The following is a 14,400-nucleotide window of genomic DNA, read 5'->3' on the forward strand; positions in this document are numbered from 1 at the left end:
CTGACTGGTGGTTTCTTTCGTATAGTCGGTCGCTGTCCATTTCACACAGGTTTCGCTTACCGTCCTCTGTCTCCACGTAGCACATTCCATTTATTGTTAAACTCTACGCTCTCCTTGACGTATATATTGTCCTTATGTGAGATGAGCTGCACGGCCCCCGCACTGTTTGTTTAATTGTGGGAGCTATCGTCTGAGGAAAGGGGAAAGAATGAGGCCAGTTATTTACCCAGATGGTTTACTGGTCGAAGGTGTGGGAACCCATCACTTTCTTTGTATCGCTAAGAGTTTTTTTTTTTTGAGACCGCAAGCTCTCTCCACTTTTGTTTGCTCTGGATGGCATGTTTGATTATTTATCGTAAGGGAAAAGGGAGTAGCTGGAGCAATAAACATGTGACTGCACTGTATTTTATTTTCCACTGTGAAGGCTGTGTCTTAACACGTGGCTCTGAAGCAACCGTGTTCTTCTGCGAGGAGGCGAACTAAAGGAGGATTAAAAGTTGTGATTGCTTAATGATCTTTTGCAATTACGTGTGAAGATATAGATTTTAAATGAGTCAGTGAGTTTTTGATTTCTGTTTGTAAAAAAAACAGAACTAAAGCTTTGATTAGGGTTGCACATTATGAGAAAACAATGCAATATTTGAGCTTTGTTTCGTCACATTTACAACATTTTTGAGACATTTTAATACATTTTTGGCACTATAACTTGACTAAATTAAAAAGAAAAAAATATACATGGCTTTATTTACTTGTCTAACTGCGTCAAAATAGTTCCCAAGCCTCGTGCAGCTGAGCAAATTATCTTAAAAAAAAAAATCTGTGAAATGGAGAACTGTCGGTTGTTGCGATATCTGTATTTTCTTGGAATCTCTGCATGTAAGCAATATCTTGAAAAGTTGTAAAAAATAATGAGGAAATGCATCAAAATTTGTAAAACGTTATCAGTAGCAGTTTCCATGTTCCCCGTATTTATATGTTAAGAGTTTTTCCTCAACAGGTTATTTTATTGAGCCACAAGTCTAAGAAATGTGAACTTTTTGAAAAGGTTATCAAATTTTACACACATATAACATATTAAAATAAAATAATGAAACAAAAATCCACCGTTCGTGCATGTATAACCATGTGCATAAGTTATAACACGTAAATCTTTCTGCTTTCAGGCCCTTCAGGTGGCTCGACAGATCCTCCTCCAGCAGCAACAACAGCCTCAGTCTCAACCAAACACAGGCCGTAAATCCCCCAAGACCAACGACGCTCAGCCCAACATACAGGTGCGTCACGTGTACATCTGCATTTTGTTTATGACTGCGCTCTCATCACATACTGTAGTCGCTCTGTGGTTGTTGTGTATAAAAAAAAAAATCAAGTGAGCACAAACTCTCCCCTTTCCGAAGCAGCAAGTTGAAAACAGGAAGTGAATTTGCTGCATTCTTTGAACTCTTCTATAGTTCAATGTATAGAGCCGCTGAGCTGGTGTTTGTGCGTTGTTGTTTTTTGTTTTTTTTAGCATATGGTGCTTTAAAAACCTTTTATAACCGCTGCATCTTATATTATTTTAGTCAATGCGCAGTTTTTTTATCTTACAGAACAAGGTATGCAGTCATGGAAATATTTTAAAGACACTGAACAATCCCGTTTTCATTTTTATTTGGTGGTATCTCTCTTTTTTTGGAGAATACTCTGCAGTTCAAAGCAGGATTATAAGTTTACACAGGCGTTACTTCCTTATTATCCCCATCCCCAGCTGTAAGAGGCGTTATGGAGCAACCCTCAGAAGGCCACATCTCCAGGTGGATGTGTGGGTGGAGTTAGACGTAAGCAGCTTTTGGTGTTTCTGCGACACACTGAGGAAACTGGACTAAAAAGGGTTTGGATTTTTTGTGGTTGGCCTTTAATATGTAAAGCACTGGCTTATCTGATACAATATTTACGTTAATTTGAGTTCAGGCGTATCAGCCGCCTCAGAGATGTACATCTTTGTTTGAACAAGAAGCGGTTGTTTGTGTCAGTGTGAAATTGCAAACGACTTCAGGGCATATTTGGTAATTAATACGAAGGCCCTGTTCTGTATGTATGTATGTATGTATAATATTTAATACCCCTACTATCCCATTGGGGTCTCGTTTTAATGAGCTATTGTAGCGGCTAGGTCTAATGTCAGGTTGTGAAAACGCCTCTTTGTTGTGCAGATGTCTTCGGAATAGCTCCAGAGGATGAAATATGACTGTGATGACCTTTCAGTTGTGTGCATATTTGTCAGGATTCAAATAAGTTGAAAGGATCAAACTAAACAGTTTCCCCAGCCTGGCAGGGAATTGTGCTGCAGAGGTCAACAGAGGGGACCACTACGGCAGATTCCAGCGCACTGCCAGTTGTTGGTACATAGTGAAGTGTGAGACCATCTCCTGCAGACAAAGACAAAATTAAAATTCTAATTTATTAATGTATACAGAGAGCTTGGCCAAGCTGTCACTCAGCTATTGAAAAGAGGAGCGGGCTCTTGCTCTGCCCCTCCTCTCTCCTGCCCAGCTCGTGTGAGGAGATGGTGCTGGAGCAGCTAACTAACACCAGAAATTGCCTGTCCTCTAATGTTGAATGTTTCATTTTACTGGTTTCAAAGTGCCATTACAACGCAGCCACAGGTCTGGACAAGTGTTTGTTTATGTCAGTATTACATATTCTGCTAATTTAACACAGCCAGTTCATGCATAAACATCACTGTGTGGTTTGGTATACAATTGTTTGCAATGGTGAGCCTTGATTTTACAGCTAGATGCTTTAGGCATTTGACAGAAAATATTCAGCAAAATAAAGATGAAAAGATTGAATGAATATACAGTGTACTTCTCGCTTAACCAAAATATTTCATGTATATTTTAAGCAATAGATGAATAATCTGGAAATTCATGGGTTTGGAAATGTGTAATTTATTCATGAAGTGTGCTACAATTGGTTCAGTAAATTCTATTGCACTGTGTCTTAAACTTTTATTAAAAAAACAATGCTAACATGTAGTTGTTGCACTCTCCATTTACAAACACTCCACAAATGATAAATCTTGTCGCACGAACAACACTTTCGGATCTGAGCGACGGTTGCTTTTCCACTCACATCAGTTGAGCTGCTTTGAGGAGCCCCTTACCTCAGAACGTGCCCCATCTCCATCACTTGCCTGGGTAATGATTCTCTGTTGAGCCCGACTGGGTCATCAAAAGACATGATCTCACAATTACACTGTGGCTGTGTAGTAAGCCGACACCTCATAAAAGCACCTGATCTGCCCGCTAGCCAGCATTCATCTGCGCGCTCCCATTAGGCACAAGGAGAGACTTTGACTCATTTGGAGATGTGAGGCACTTTTCATTTCCACGCCGATTCAAGTCAAAAATAATGAAGCATGTTATAGTGGAAACACGTGAAAAACAGTGAATACAGAAGTAGGAAAAAAATGTACAGTTCTTGATCAGTATTAAATGTCTCTTTGGTTTTATATCTAACGTCGACCATATCCCCCCTTTGCCCTTTGCAACGACACCCTCCCACTTCTCACGATGCATAAGCTGTGTATTGGAGATATACCAAAACATAGCAGCCCGCTAATCTAAGTGGACATGCAAACGTCTGCCACACAAGCTTGCTAGCAGCTAAACATACTTGACTGGTCAAAAAGCCAGTAAATTACATTGACACAGTGACACGTGTAATTAAAAGAATCCATGCTGCTTTTACCTTGCTTGCTCGGCACCAACAGTGGCACAAGAGTCGGCGGCATCCACCCCGCTAATTACCATTATCAGTGAAATGCTCGGGTTTGTCTCATTAGTTCCATGTGCATTTAATTAGAGGAAAGCTGAAATTGGATTTAACTTATTACTTTTTCATGGATCACTTTCTTGTCATCACTTCAAATTGGATTGCAGCCCCAGGTAACTAATTATGCCAGCCGCAGGATCAGGAGTGGAGAAATAGGTAATTAGGAACAACACTGGTGGACCCTTGCTGATAGTCCAGCAGTAGCGGAGAGGCAGGGGGAGGGGCAAATGAGGCGGGCTCGCGGTGGAGTTCTGGAGGAGCCCGGCTGGTTAAAAGACGCCGCGCTCTCCCTCCTACAGGGGATTATGTGGCGTTCAGCTGGGTTAACATGTCGTGTCAACATGGTGTCTGTGCCTTCACTTTTGTTTTGCTCCCTTCTTCAATGTTGTGTCTAGATTGGTCTCCATTATTCATGCCACAGCGACAGTGCGAGGTATGGCCCACAGCCAGCTGGTTCGCCCCGCACTGGATGGCACGTTGCTTTTATCCGCGGCGTTTCGGCTTCTGTTAGAAAGTGGATGTCAAGTAAAGAAGAGAGATGCACAGTGAGGGAGGTAATACGTACAGGATGATGAGTTTTAAAATAGTTTTCAGTCTAGACAACAAGTGTTTTTAAATAATAATACCTGATTTTTACGGTTTTACAAACAAAAAACAGAGAAAGATGGTTTAAATGGTTTGCAGTGGTTCTAATTATTCACTGCAATGAGTTTATAAGCGTTTTGCACAACTTTTGAGACAAACGCAGAGTTTTGTTGTGATGGTAAACCTAAGAACAACAACTAGCATGCTAATGTGCACTCATTATTGGACAATAGTATGTAAATCTGTACTGGGAAACACCAAATTTTGTTCATAGTCCTGTAAAGCATCTGTGAAGTCCATTTGGTAAAATATAAATACAGTGATTTAAGCCACTGGTTCTATACAAAAGTTATAATAAAAATAATCACTTTAGAAACCCCTTTCATCTGAGTAAATGATGTATGTAACTCAGGTCAAAGGTCAAGGCCATACGAACAAATAACCCAATAGTCCTTTCCTAGTCGCAGTCATTTCATAGCACATCAGCCGTTGTTTATCTCTTCCGTTTTATTTACAGCCTCTACAGTTTGCACGTTTGTTTTCCTCCACTCTCTCCTTCCCTCCTTCTCTTTTCACACCATATTGTATTCGCTCAACAAAGGCCATCTCCAGGTCAGAAGATAATGTCTTTTCAGTTTACAGGATGAAAGCACTTTTGCCTTTCGAGCGACCCTCCTCCCTGCGTTTGCCGTTCCCATCCTTCATTTGTGGTCTGCTGAGGGGAAGCGTGAGGTGACACAATCCAGGGGCCACGTCTGAGCCTGACAGGACAAACGCAGGGAAGCGCTCTTTTTCCTCTTCTTTTCACCTTTTTTTCTGTAGTTCAGTGGTGGTTCAGAGTATTGAAAATGTGTACTTAAGTAAAAAATACATGACGCAGTGTACAAGCTGCTTTTTAATGCAAGTTTAGAAGCGTTTTCGATCAGTTTTTAATGCAAAACGTGATGAATTATACTGTGTAGACGTGAATTTAGTTGTTTTGAAAGAGCAGAAGGAAGCAGAGACAGACAGTCACGCATCGGATTTGGGGACGTATACAACACACAGTAACTTTTATGATTTAAAATGTAATGAAGTACAATTAAATGCTAGAATTTGACTCAATTACAAGGAAAAGTGCAGGTTTAAAAAAGTCAAAAAAGTCAAGTTATGCAAAAAAAAAACTCAGTTACTTTTACTTGAGCGTTTCTAATTACTTCAACCCTTGTTTTTATTTATTTATTTATTTATTTTGCACTCGTGATCCCGCTGCATTGTCCCGACACATGTACACCACAGTGAACCAGTCTGTGAGTCATTAGAGCAGTAGGCCGAAGCTCATCGTCTGGAGCGGGGCCAAACCTGCAGAGCCCGACTGAGACAGCGTTTTTCAGGCGGACACAAGAGCAGGGTATAGAGGTAAAACCCCAGCAGTGAGCCAAACCCTGGATTCATGCCCCCTTTAGCAGCTCAGAGATAAGCACTCTTGTCGCGCAAAGGGACATCTGGACAGTGCCGTCTTTTTATTTGCTGTACAGTCTGAATATATTAAACGTATTTCACAATGGAAAGAGATACTGACAAGAGCAAGAGGGAGGGGAAAAAAGAGTTAATATGAAAAGAGAGAGGGGGAGAGGGAGAGAAAGAGGTGGCAGCTTCCCAAAACACTCCAACCAAATCAAAGCGATGCCAGTTCCTAATTGATTCACTTAACAGCTCCTTAAGCATGCCAAGATTAACCAGTCTATTAACGGTAAAACCTCTACAGGTTGTTCGCCGCAAAAATGGAGACAATTTAGTGCAGATGTGCAGAAAACCACATCGCCCGCTCGTCCTACGTGTTCTTCTACCATCTATGCAAAGGTGCTTTTCATTAGTATAATTATTCTTAAATGTTAACAGCAGGTCTTTTTTATTTTATTTTATCAACCTCTACACCACTTTGTTTCCTCTCTAAAACATGATTGATTAAATTTTGTAGCTTACACAAAACGTTCCGAGAAAACACACAGAAACGCGGGGAACGGGTTTGTTTTACTTTCTACCTCGCGGATGTTGTACTTCCTTTCTCCCTCCTCTGTCACTCTCCAGAAGTGTCTCTGGCGCTAACTTGTGTGTGATCGCTGCGAGCGCGTGTAAGTCCGAAGGTGATGCTGTAATGAAATGTGGATTTGCCGCCCGCTTTGCTTTGAGGTGATACAAGGCGTCAGGAATGATCAACACAACAGCCTCTGGACCGGGCCTGTCTCCTTGGCTGCCTGTTTTCCTTGTCATAATGTAAAAATGTATTATGTGTACTGTATAGATTAGAACCAGGTTTGGGATAATCCTGTCAGAATGAAGTCATCTGTCGCTGTTCCATGCGGTCAGGCAGGCACTGGGGGCGGGGGGGGAAGGTGTGGGAGAGAGAGAGCGAGCGGGGCTGTGGTAGGAGCTCCATCCAAGTCGGAATGTCGCTTGAATTATCCTTGTTTTGTGTTGCGATTTCATTTGTTGTCTGATGTTTCCCCCTCGCAGCTACGGTCCCGTCGTACGCTCACACATGTGCCCTTTCAAAGTGTCGCAATCCCTCGTCTGTTTAGATTCGCGATTCGCTTGGACTTGCGTGGCACAGTGCGGAGAAAATAACCCCCATGCTTTTATTTGATTGGTTTGTTGATACGTTTGCGTTGAAGAAGTGATACAACCTGCCAAATACACTAATCATGCGACATAATGAAACAATTGACTTATCGTAAAGTTATTTCACTAACAACTGGAACAACTTTGGCTTTGTCTGTTTTATCTGGGCTCATTCTGAAGGATATTCCGTGCCAGAAGCAAAAGTATTTCATTACTAGTCCAAATATTACAAACCATTAATACTGTTTAAGCTTTTTTTTCTAATTATTTTCAACCTTTGCAATATGGCGGTGTGGGTGTAAGTTTTTATTAGGTTGAAGGCGACATAAACCTGTTTTTTTTAAATATTTGATTATTAACTATATGATCCGCATTATAATTCAAGCTTAAATTGTGTGATATTTTTGCCAGGTTGCATTTATTATAACTTCTTGACCTTTGCAAACAGTTTTTTGGATCAGAGAGCACAACTTCAAAGTATAATTATTGCTATTTTTATAATAAAAAACAAAAAAAAAACTATTGAGTACAACTATATGCACTGACTTTCTATACACAGCCTCAGTCAAATCAGTGTGAATAAATAACCAAGCACGACAAACAGAAATCCCCCCTCCTACCTGATCTGAAGCGGCTCAGACCTAAGTGTTCTTGTTTTGACGATGTGAAAACCACACTTGACGGTACATGCTAGAACACAAGCTCTATTATACAGCGAATGGCATATTACCCCAGGAAATATTTTCACTTCGCATGTGCTGACTAAACACCGCCTCTTGTGAAATTAAAAGTAAATAACCAAATCCATTTTGAATACACCTGGAGCAACACGGTGACTCGGGCATGAACCGCGCTCTGCTTTCCTCTGTGGCAGGTGATAAATGCATGGGCTCGGGCTTGTTCTAAATATCATACAGTTCACAAATACTAAAAGTAGGCTTCAGATACGCATGAGCTGACACTTTCTAATACGCTCCAAAGGTACGCTAGACTCCAATTACTTGTGGTGGAGTTTAGCACCGTGGCACGATGTTAACAAAGACGTGCTGCGTTTATTGCACTTGGCAAGTCACCTCTATAATTTGATGTTGTAGAGGGACATTTATGACATGTGAGGACTCCTGGAAGGCTGCAGACTGTTTATGGTAGACTAGTGACTGTAATCGCTTATTATTTGTTTGTTTTAAGTATTATTATAATTGCAATGGGTCATGGAAATCGCTGAGTATTGTAGATTCACAAGTTTACAAGTATCTTTTTTTTTTATTTTGTCCTGCAGTTTAGCGCTGTAATTATCTCAAAAAACAAGCAAATAAAGGTTTTCCACTATTTAGAAATTCATTTTGTCTTTTTGAATGTTAGTTTTTATGCTCTTTTAATAAGCTTTTGTGCATTTATTGTATGTTTTAGCTTTTAGACGCTTACATATTTTTAAATAGAAATCACAGTGTAAATGAATACATCTATGCAACAGATCAAAATGTCATTCAAATACCTGTCAAAGATATATTATTATTTGCCCCCTAGCAGGATTACATTTCGATTTTAAATAATATGTGTCAGTATTTTTTATGTAGCTAACTTGTTGAAATGAAACACGACTGTTGTTTCAAAGTGTCTGATAGCATCAACAGTTTGGTCAGTTCAGATGCACAAAAATGCAAGATGAAAACATTGTGGTGAACCAAATGAAATGTGCAGTGAAACAGTAATGTCGTACTCTCGTGTTGATATGGCAGTATTTAAGGTGCTCTGATTCTCCATGGTGCAGCTGTAATGTAGGTCCACACCTGTGCTGCTGCCTCCTGGCGTCAGTAAACAGGGATTTAGATTAACCACAGGGAAACACAGACTGTTTGTTTTCTCATGACAATGGGCCGGGTCACCAGTCTTACAGGAAAAGGAGTGCACACACTTTTGGAGTTTCCCTCACTTTTTTATGGAAGTACAACTTTTTTTTTATCAAATGTTTTTCATTTCATCATGATCTTAGTTTTAATACCATTGTGAATTATTTATTTATTTAAAATTTGAAGATTAGAACATTTGAAGACAGATCAGAAGTCCAAACATGACATAACTGTCAAATTGTATTACTTTTTCACTGCCTTAAAATAGTCTTTTCCAAAAAGTGAAAAACGTGCTGGCCATGTGCAGTGTTTTGGTTGTGTTTTGGAAGAGGAACCAAGCCGTTATCTTGAGTTGATGCAGAGCAGAGTGGAGCACTGGCCAGACCAGGGGCTAACTCAGACTTTCACTAAGTCAAGAAGGAAATGGGAGTATTTTATAATGTCATCCTCTTTGTCATGAACACAATGCTTTGCCCAGTGCTTTGTGTAAACTATTACAGAAGACGCACCGCCAAGGTTTGACGCTATCGATGTTTTTCTTTCTTTCCAAAAAGTCTATAGATCCTGTGGACATATGTGTGATCATTTTGCATCGTGCACATATAGTACGTACAATGTAGTGGATCTGAACAGCAGCGTGTGAGAAGAGGAGCTTGAACTGTTTGTCTGCTAAATTTATCATCAGGCCTTTGGGAGCGTTGAAATGAGAACAGTGGCCTATTACTGCTAAGAAGGTGTTTTATTGAGAATACGCCGACATGCCACCCCAGGGAGAGAGCGCACCGACCGGGGGGAGGGGGCGGCCCAAACCACTTGTGTTTGACAAGCACAACTCTGGAACGTTATTGTATTTTCTCCATTTTATATTATCATGTAGAAAATAGAAACACATCTCCTCTTACTTAATTATTCACTATTAAAGTTATTGACATTATTTGCTTGAGGTGCCTCAGTCAATAATTTATATAGGTCAAGGCGTCTGTATGTTTTGTTTATAACTGGAAAAAATGTAGTTTGAGAAGCTTTTACTATTGTGATGAATTGTGCAAGTGAATGTAATCAATAACAGTTATTAACTGTAGACTCTAAAACAGAGGAAGATACTACAAAAACAACATACATCATCAAGTTTTGTGCACTTTTCCTTACAGATTATGACTCAATAAACACATTTTAACCAATTTGAGTAATTATTAGTTGCAGCTTTTGTGTCTTACTATGAAAAAAAAAACTGGACAGTCCACAAACATGTCATTTTAAATCATGAATTAAAAATACTCCTCCATGTTGCAATTTGCCAAATGAATAGTACGATTTATTTATTATTGCTAGTTTGTCATTATTAAAACATTTACATATTTTGTCTCATCAGCCTCTATATACTCCCCCTGCTGGTAGATACTGGATTGAATGACTCAATACAATAATAATACAATAATACAAATACAGTATGTGGTTATACAAGGACATGCTCTGCACTTTACTCAAGCATCGCATCTTGTATTTTTTAGTAACTTTTAGACTTTTAAAAATAAACTTTCCATTATAATCTAAGTAGTATGTGATTATCTCAAAAAAAAAGATTAACATTTTTATGCTAGTACCATTTTTTTTTTTAGCACAGATTCAGCAACAAAAACAAAAAAATGAATGTGTATTTTGACAAGTGCTGTGTTCCCAGGCTGGAGCTGCAGTTGTGTGTGTTCTTGAGCTCTCCAGTAGGGGGTGGGCTCCTGTTTCCCTCCTCTCCATGTCTCCTTGAGTGCAGGAGGGTGTTAAAGAGTGGGATGATGTCATGACAGCTAATTGCTCTCATTGGGATGGACTTGGATGGATTGCCTTGTAGCCTCTGTAATGTTCTCTATTAATGGAAGTGCCTTCAGCCCAGCTCGCACCAAACACTGGGCCTGTGTGTTTTAAAGTACATTAAAGTCAGCAGATGTTGTGGAGTCTCTAACATTACATTCCTGTTTGTGTCAGATTCATACAGATCTCCACATGGAATTGTTTGTCCTACTGTTAAACCTGAATAAAATACAAACCTAAATAGATGTTTAAATGTTGTATTGTGTGCGCTCGAGAAAATGTGGAGAATTTGAATGGGCAAAGAGAATTGTGTGTTTGTGGGTTGTTGTTTGTGAAGAGTGTCTTTGTGCTGCCACTGTAAACAATCTCCTCCAGCAGAACAATAATGGCTACTTCTCTTTCTTTCCGCTGGATAGCTGTGTTTACTTATCTGCTGTTTAATTAAAAGGCCTCTTTTCTTTAGGCTTCATTGTTTCAGTGGCGCTGCCACAGACCCAGCAGGGGTCAAAGGGTTAACAGCCGTCAACTGTGTGTGCCTGTGTGTGTGTGTGTAAAGGGGCCCCACACAAAGCCCCAGTTTCACCTGCGGACTGGCCTGTGGCTGCTATTGTCAGGCCTCATTTGAATTGATTATGTTTAGAAGCCTGCTTGTGATTGGTGGAGAAGGGGCGTGGTTGATTGGATAGTTTTGTATCTTGTCAGCCAGCTAGCAACCTTGCAATCTGTGTGTATCCTGCAGAAGGCTCACACACAGCCCCACAGCAGAGCAGAGCAGCCTCTCTGGTCCTGGCGCTAACAGCTCCTCCTCTCCCTCTCTCTCTCCCTCCCTCGTCTGGCTGCTCTCGCCGCTCAGCTCTCCGCTCGGCTTCACTCCGCACCGCGTGGCCCGCCGCTCTCTTTACGCTGCCAGCTAAATGGAGTTTGTCAGGTTTGTCAATATGATTGATTTCTGTGATTTTGCCAGCTTTTCTTGTCTCGGGAAAACTTGACAATTTAATTTGACCAGGGAGAAGGGGAAACACAGACTTCTGTCTCTGTTGATGTACAGTCAGTGTAATTGGTTAATTTTTTGTCATGTGGAGGGAGCAGTGATCTGTACTTTGCTCTTGAGACAATGACACTAGTTTGTGTTGTCACTTACATTATATACAGTATGTTGTAACTTTGCTCTGTGGCACTTTGTCAGCTGCTTGCCTGAGTAGGAGGTTGTAGTAAAGTTTCAGTAAAACAATAGTGTTGTCTCACTGTGCTTGTTTTCTATTGTAAACTGACAACTTTGTGCAACATTTACCCAAGACATTTGAGTTTGTCTTTTAGTTTGTTTTTGACAAGTTTACTTTGATTAGTGAGCTAACCAGTCAAGCAGGATCTTTGCTCTTCAGTCTGAAAAAAGACAAGTGCTTGTACTTTTAATATGGAGGGAGCACAGGACTTATTTAAAGTAGTTTGGGGAATACTTGAGTTACTTTGCTTGTAGAATGTCTATTGTGAATTGTCCAGCCTCTGCCTTTGGCCTGCACTGATCCTCCCTGTCCTTATCATATCACACTGAATTAAGTCAGAGTCTGGCTCAGCTCTATTGGTGACACTGTAACAGCAGAACCACGTTGGAGACATGCTGTCACTACAAATGTCATCGCTACACACACTCTGTGTGTGCAGGCCGAGTGTGTGCTCTGTGAAGTCTGTCAGCCTGGAAGTGTGTTAGGCTCAGAAAGTTGCTTCCATGTTTACTTCAATAGCACATGAAGAGTTTTTTATTTTAACTGTAGTTTGTAAATGTGTAATATTGCACTTTGTATTTGGAACTTAAACAGTGTTTAAACAGTGTGTAACATTACAGCACCTTGCATCAGTCCAGCTTAAGCATGCCTCTAAACAGAAGACATTAAGAGTGCTGAGCGGAGTGGAGCCAGGATGGGGCAGCGTGCGGCGTAATGCCATGCAGCTGTGGCGAGCCTCGCAGTTTGGGAGAGCTGGAGTGCGAGCTGATTGGCTTGACAGTTTGTAATCAAAGTTGATTTATTGTTCATTAGTAGTGCATTAGCCCTTTCAGGCAGGGGCGTTATTTGTGCAGTGGCCTGTCAAGACGGGGGCTCTGCCAGCACCTGTCATTTCTAAACCATGACATAGGCAACCAGATATTAGCTGTGTGTACCCAGAAACAAGAGGGCGGAGGGCGCCCGCGCTGCAGACACTGCCCCCAGCTCACACTGGGGCTGCTGGGATAGGAGCGGACCAGGCAGGCACAGGAGACAGACAGGGGAATAGTTTAGCGGTGATATAGTGAGCCGCCAGCTGCTCTGTGCTGTTGCTCCATGGCTTCCACAACCAAAACATGTTTTTACTTGAAAAACGGCATTGATTCATTTTTTAAGGGTCATTACTATGCGTCTCTGTTTCAGATAAAGATTAACTCTACACTTGAGATGCCATGTGTTTCAAAGAGTTTAGAGGGAGGATCATGATAAGATTACACACTGCACTGGTTTATGGCTCTGGACCGTTTTAACATTTCTCTCCACTGCAGCGTGTATTTTAGGTAAAACAGATATTTTTGGAAACATAAGGATGATGATGCTACATTTTTATATTGTGAAATTTTCTTAAATGAAGTAAAAGAAAATGCACAAATGTTACAAGCAACTGTTTTGTGGATTCCAATATATGATATTTGATATTGCAGTTTTTAATATGATTTAATTGAGGCTTGTGAAAGTTTCTATTCAAATAGAATTATTTGGGATCTAAGTAAATATACTGTGTAAATGGAGAACTTTGGAAAATGGAATAGCAAAATAATTCCAAAGTACTTGACCTTGAACTTGATGGTAAGTTTCTAAAAAAATGTCTTGAAATGTATTTTTCATTGTGTTTGTGTAGGATTTAGATAATGTTTATTCAAGTAATCGAGCACAACATAATGAAACATAATTTGTAGCCCTCATGTCTGCCGCCATGGAAACGGGGATTAGCGTCCCGCTTGCTAGTGTGCAGAGAATAGAAACAAATGTTCATGGGATGTGTCAGCCATTGTCTTTTGACTTCAGTTTCATTTGTGAGGGATTTAAGAGACTACCATCTTAATTAAATCTCAACTGACTGGAATAGTTCATCAGAAAACGTGCGGTGTTGCGTAACGGCGCAGATCTCGGCCTGCCACGCCGCTCTGCAGGCATGCTTCCGGTAAATGTGTTGGAAAGTGTGGGATTGGGACATGCCAGCCCTAATTTGTTGGAGAGGTTCAGATGTCTTGAGGGGAGTTATGGAGTTGGAGGTGTGGCTTGAAAAGGCGAGAAGAGTGACAGGGATCAACCTGCGGGAAACCTTTTCATTATAATACACTGATTCTTCATAGAGCTTTATATTTTCTCTATTTCATATTTTGAAGTGTTTTAGAGGTTCTCACTTGTTTTAGTAAAAATGGATAAACATATTTGGCAGCTCTTGAAATGTATTTGTTGTTTATGAAAAAAGTTTAACTTTTTTAAATTAACAAATGTACAATAAATGCACACAGGATACATTATGACTTTTAAAATAATATTTTAAATAGTGTGTGTGTGTTTTGTCCACCTGCTGTTGTGCACTGTGGGAACTGTGTGTGTGATATGTTATGGTTGGGTCCACAAAGGCACGGCTCACTTTGGCTCTGCAGTTTATTTGTTCAAAGCTGACACTGCAGCCGGCTGATGAAAATCTGTTTGTTTGCAGTTGAAAAGTTAATTAAAATGCAATCGAC

General features: G+C 40.4%; 1 protein-coding gene across 9 annotated transcripts in view; it reads left to right on the forward strand.

Annotated features, from left to right (window-relative positions):
• Positions 1-14,400, forward strand: part of foxp1b (forkhead box P1b) — a 158,804-nt gene that overhangs the window by 93,513 nt on the left and 50,891 nt on the right. For 7 of the 9 annotated variants that reach the window (XM_055222178.1, XM_055222175.1, XM_055222174.1 and 4 more), the window contains one exon: positions 1,164-1,274. In XM_055222178.1, coding sequence (XP_055078153.1) covers positions 1,164-1,274 — 111 coding nt within the window. Of the gene's footprint in view, positions 1-1,163; positions 1,275-7,821; positions 7,877-11,455; positions 11,587-14,400 lie in introns of those variants that run through there. The other 2 variants (XM_055222181.1, XM_055222180.1) reach the window with 2 other exon arrangements.

Source organism: Periophthalmus magnuspinnatus, chromosome 5, assembly GCF_009829125.3.
Source record: "Periophthalmus magnuspinnatus isolate fPerMag1 chromosome 5, fPerMag1.2.pri, whole genome shotgun sequence".
NCBI lineage: Eukaryota > Metazoa > Chordata > Actinopteri > Gobiiformes > Gobiidae > Periophthalmus > Periophthalmus magnuspinnatus.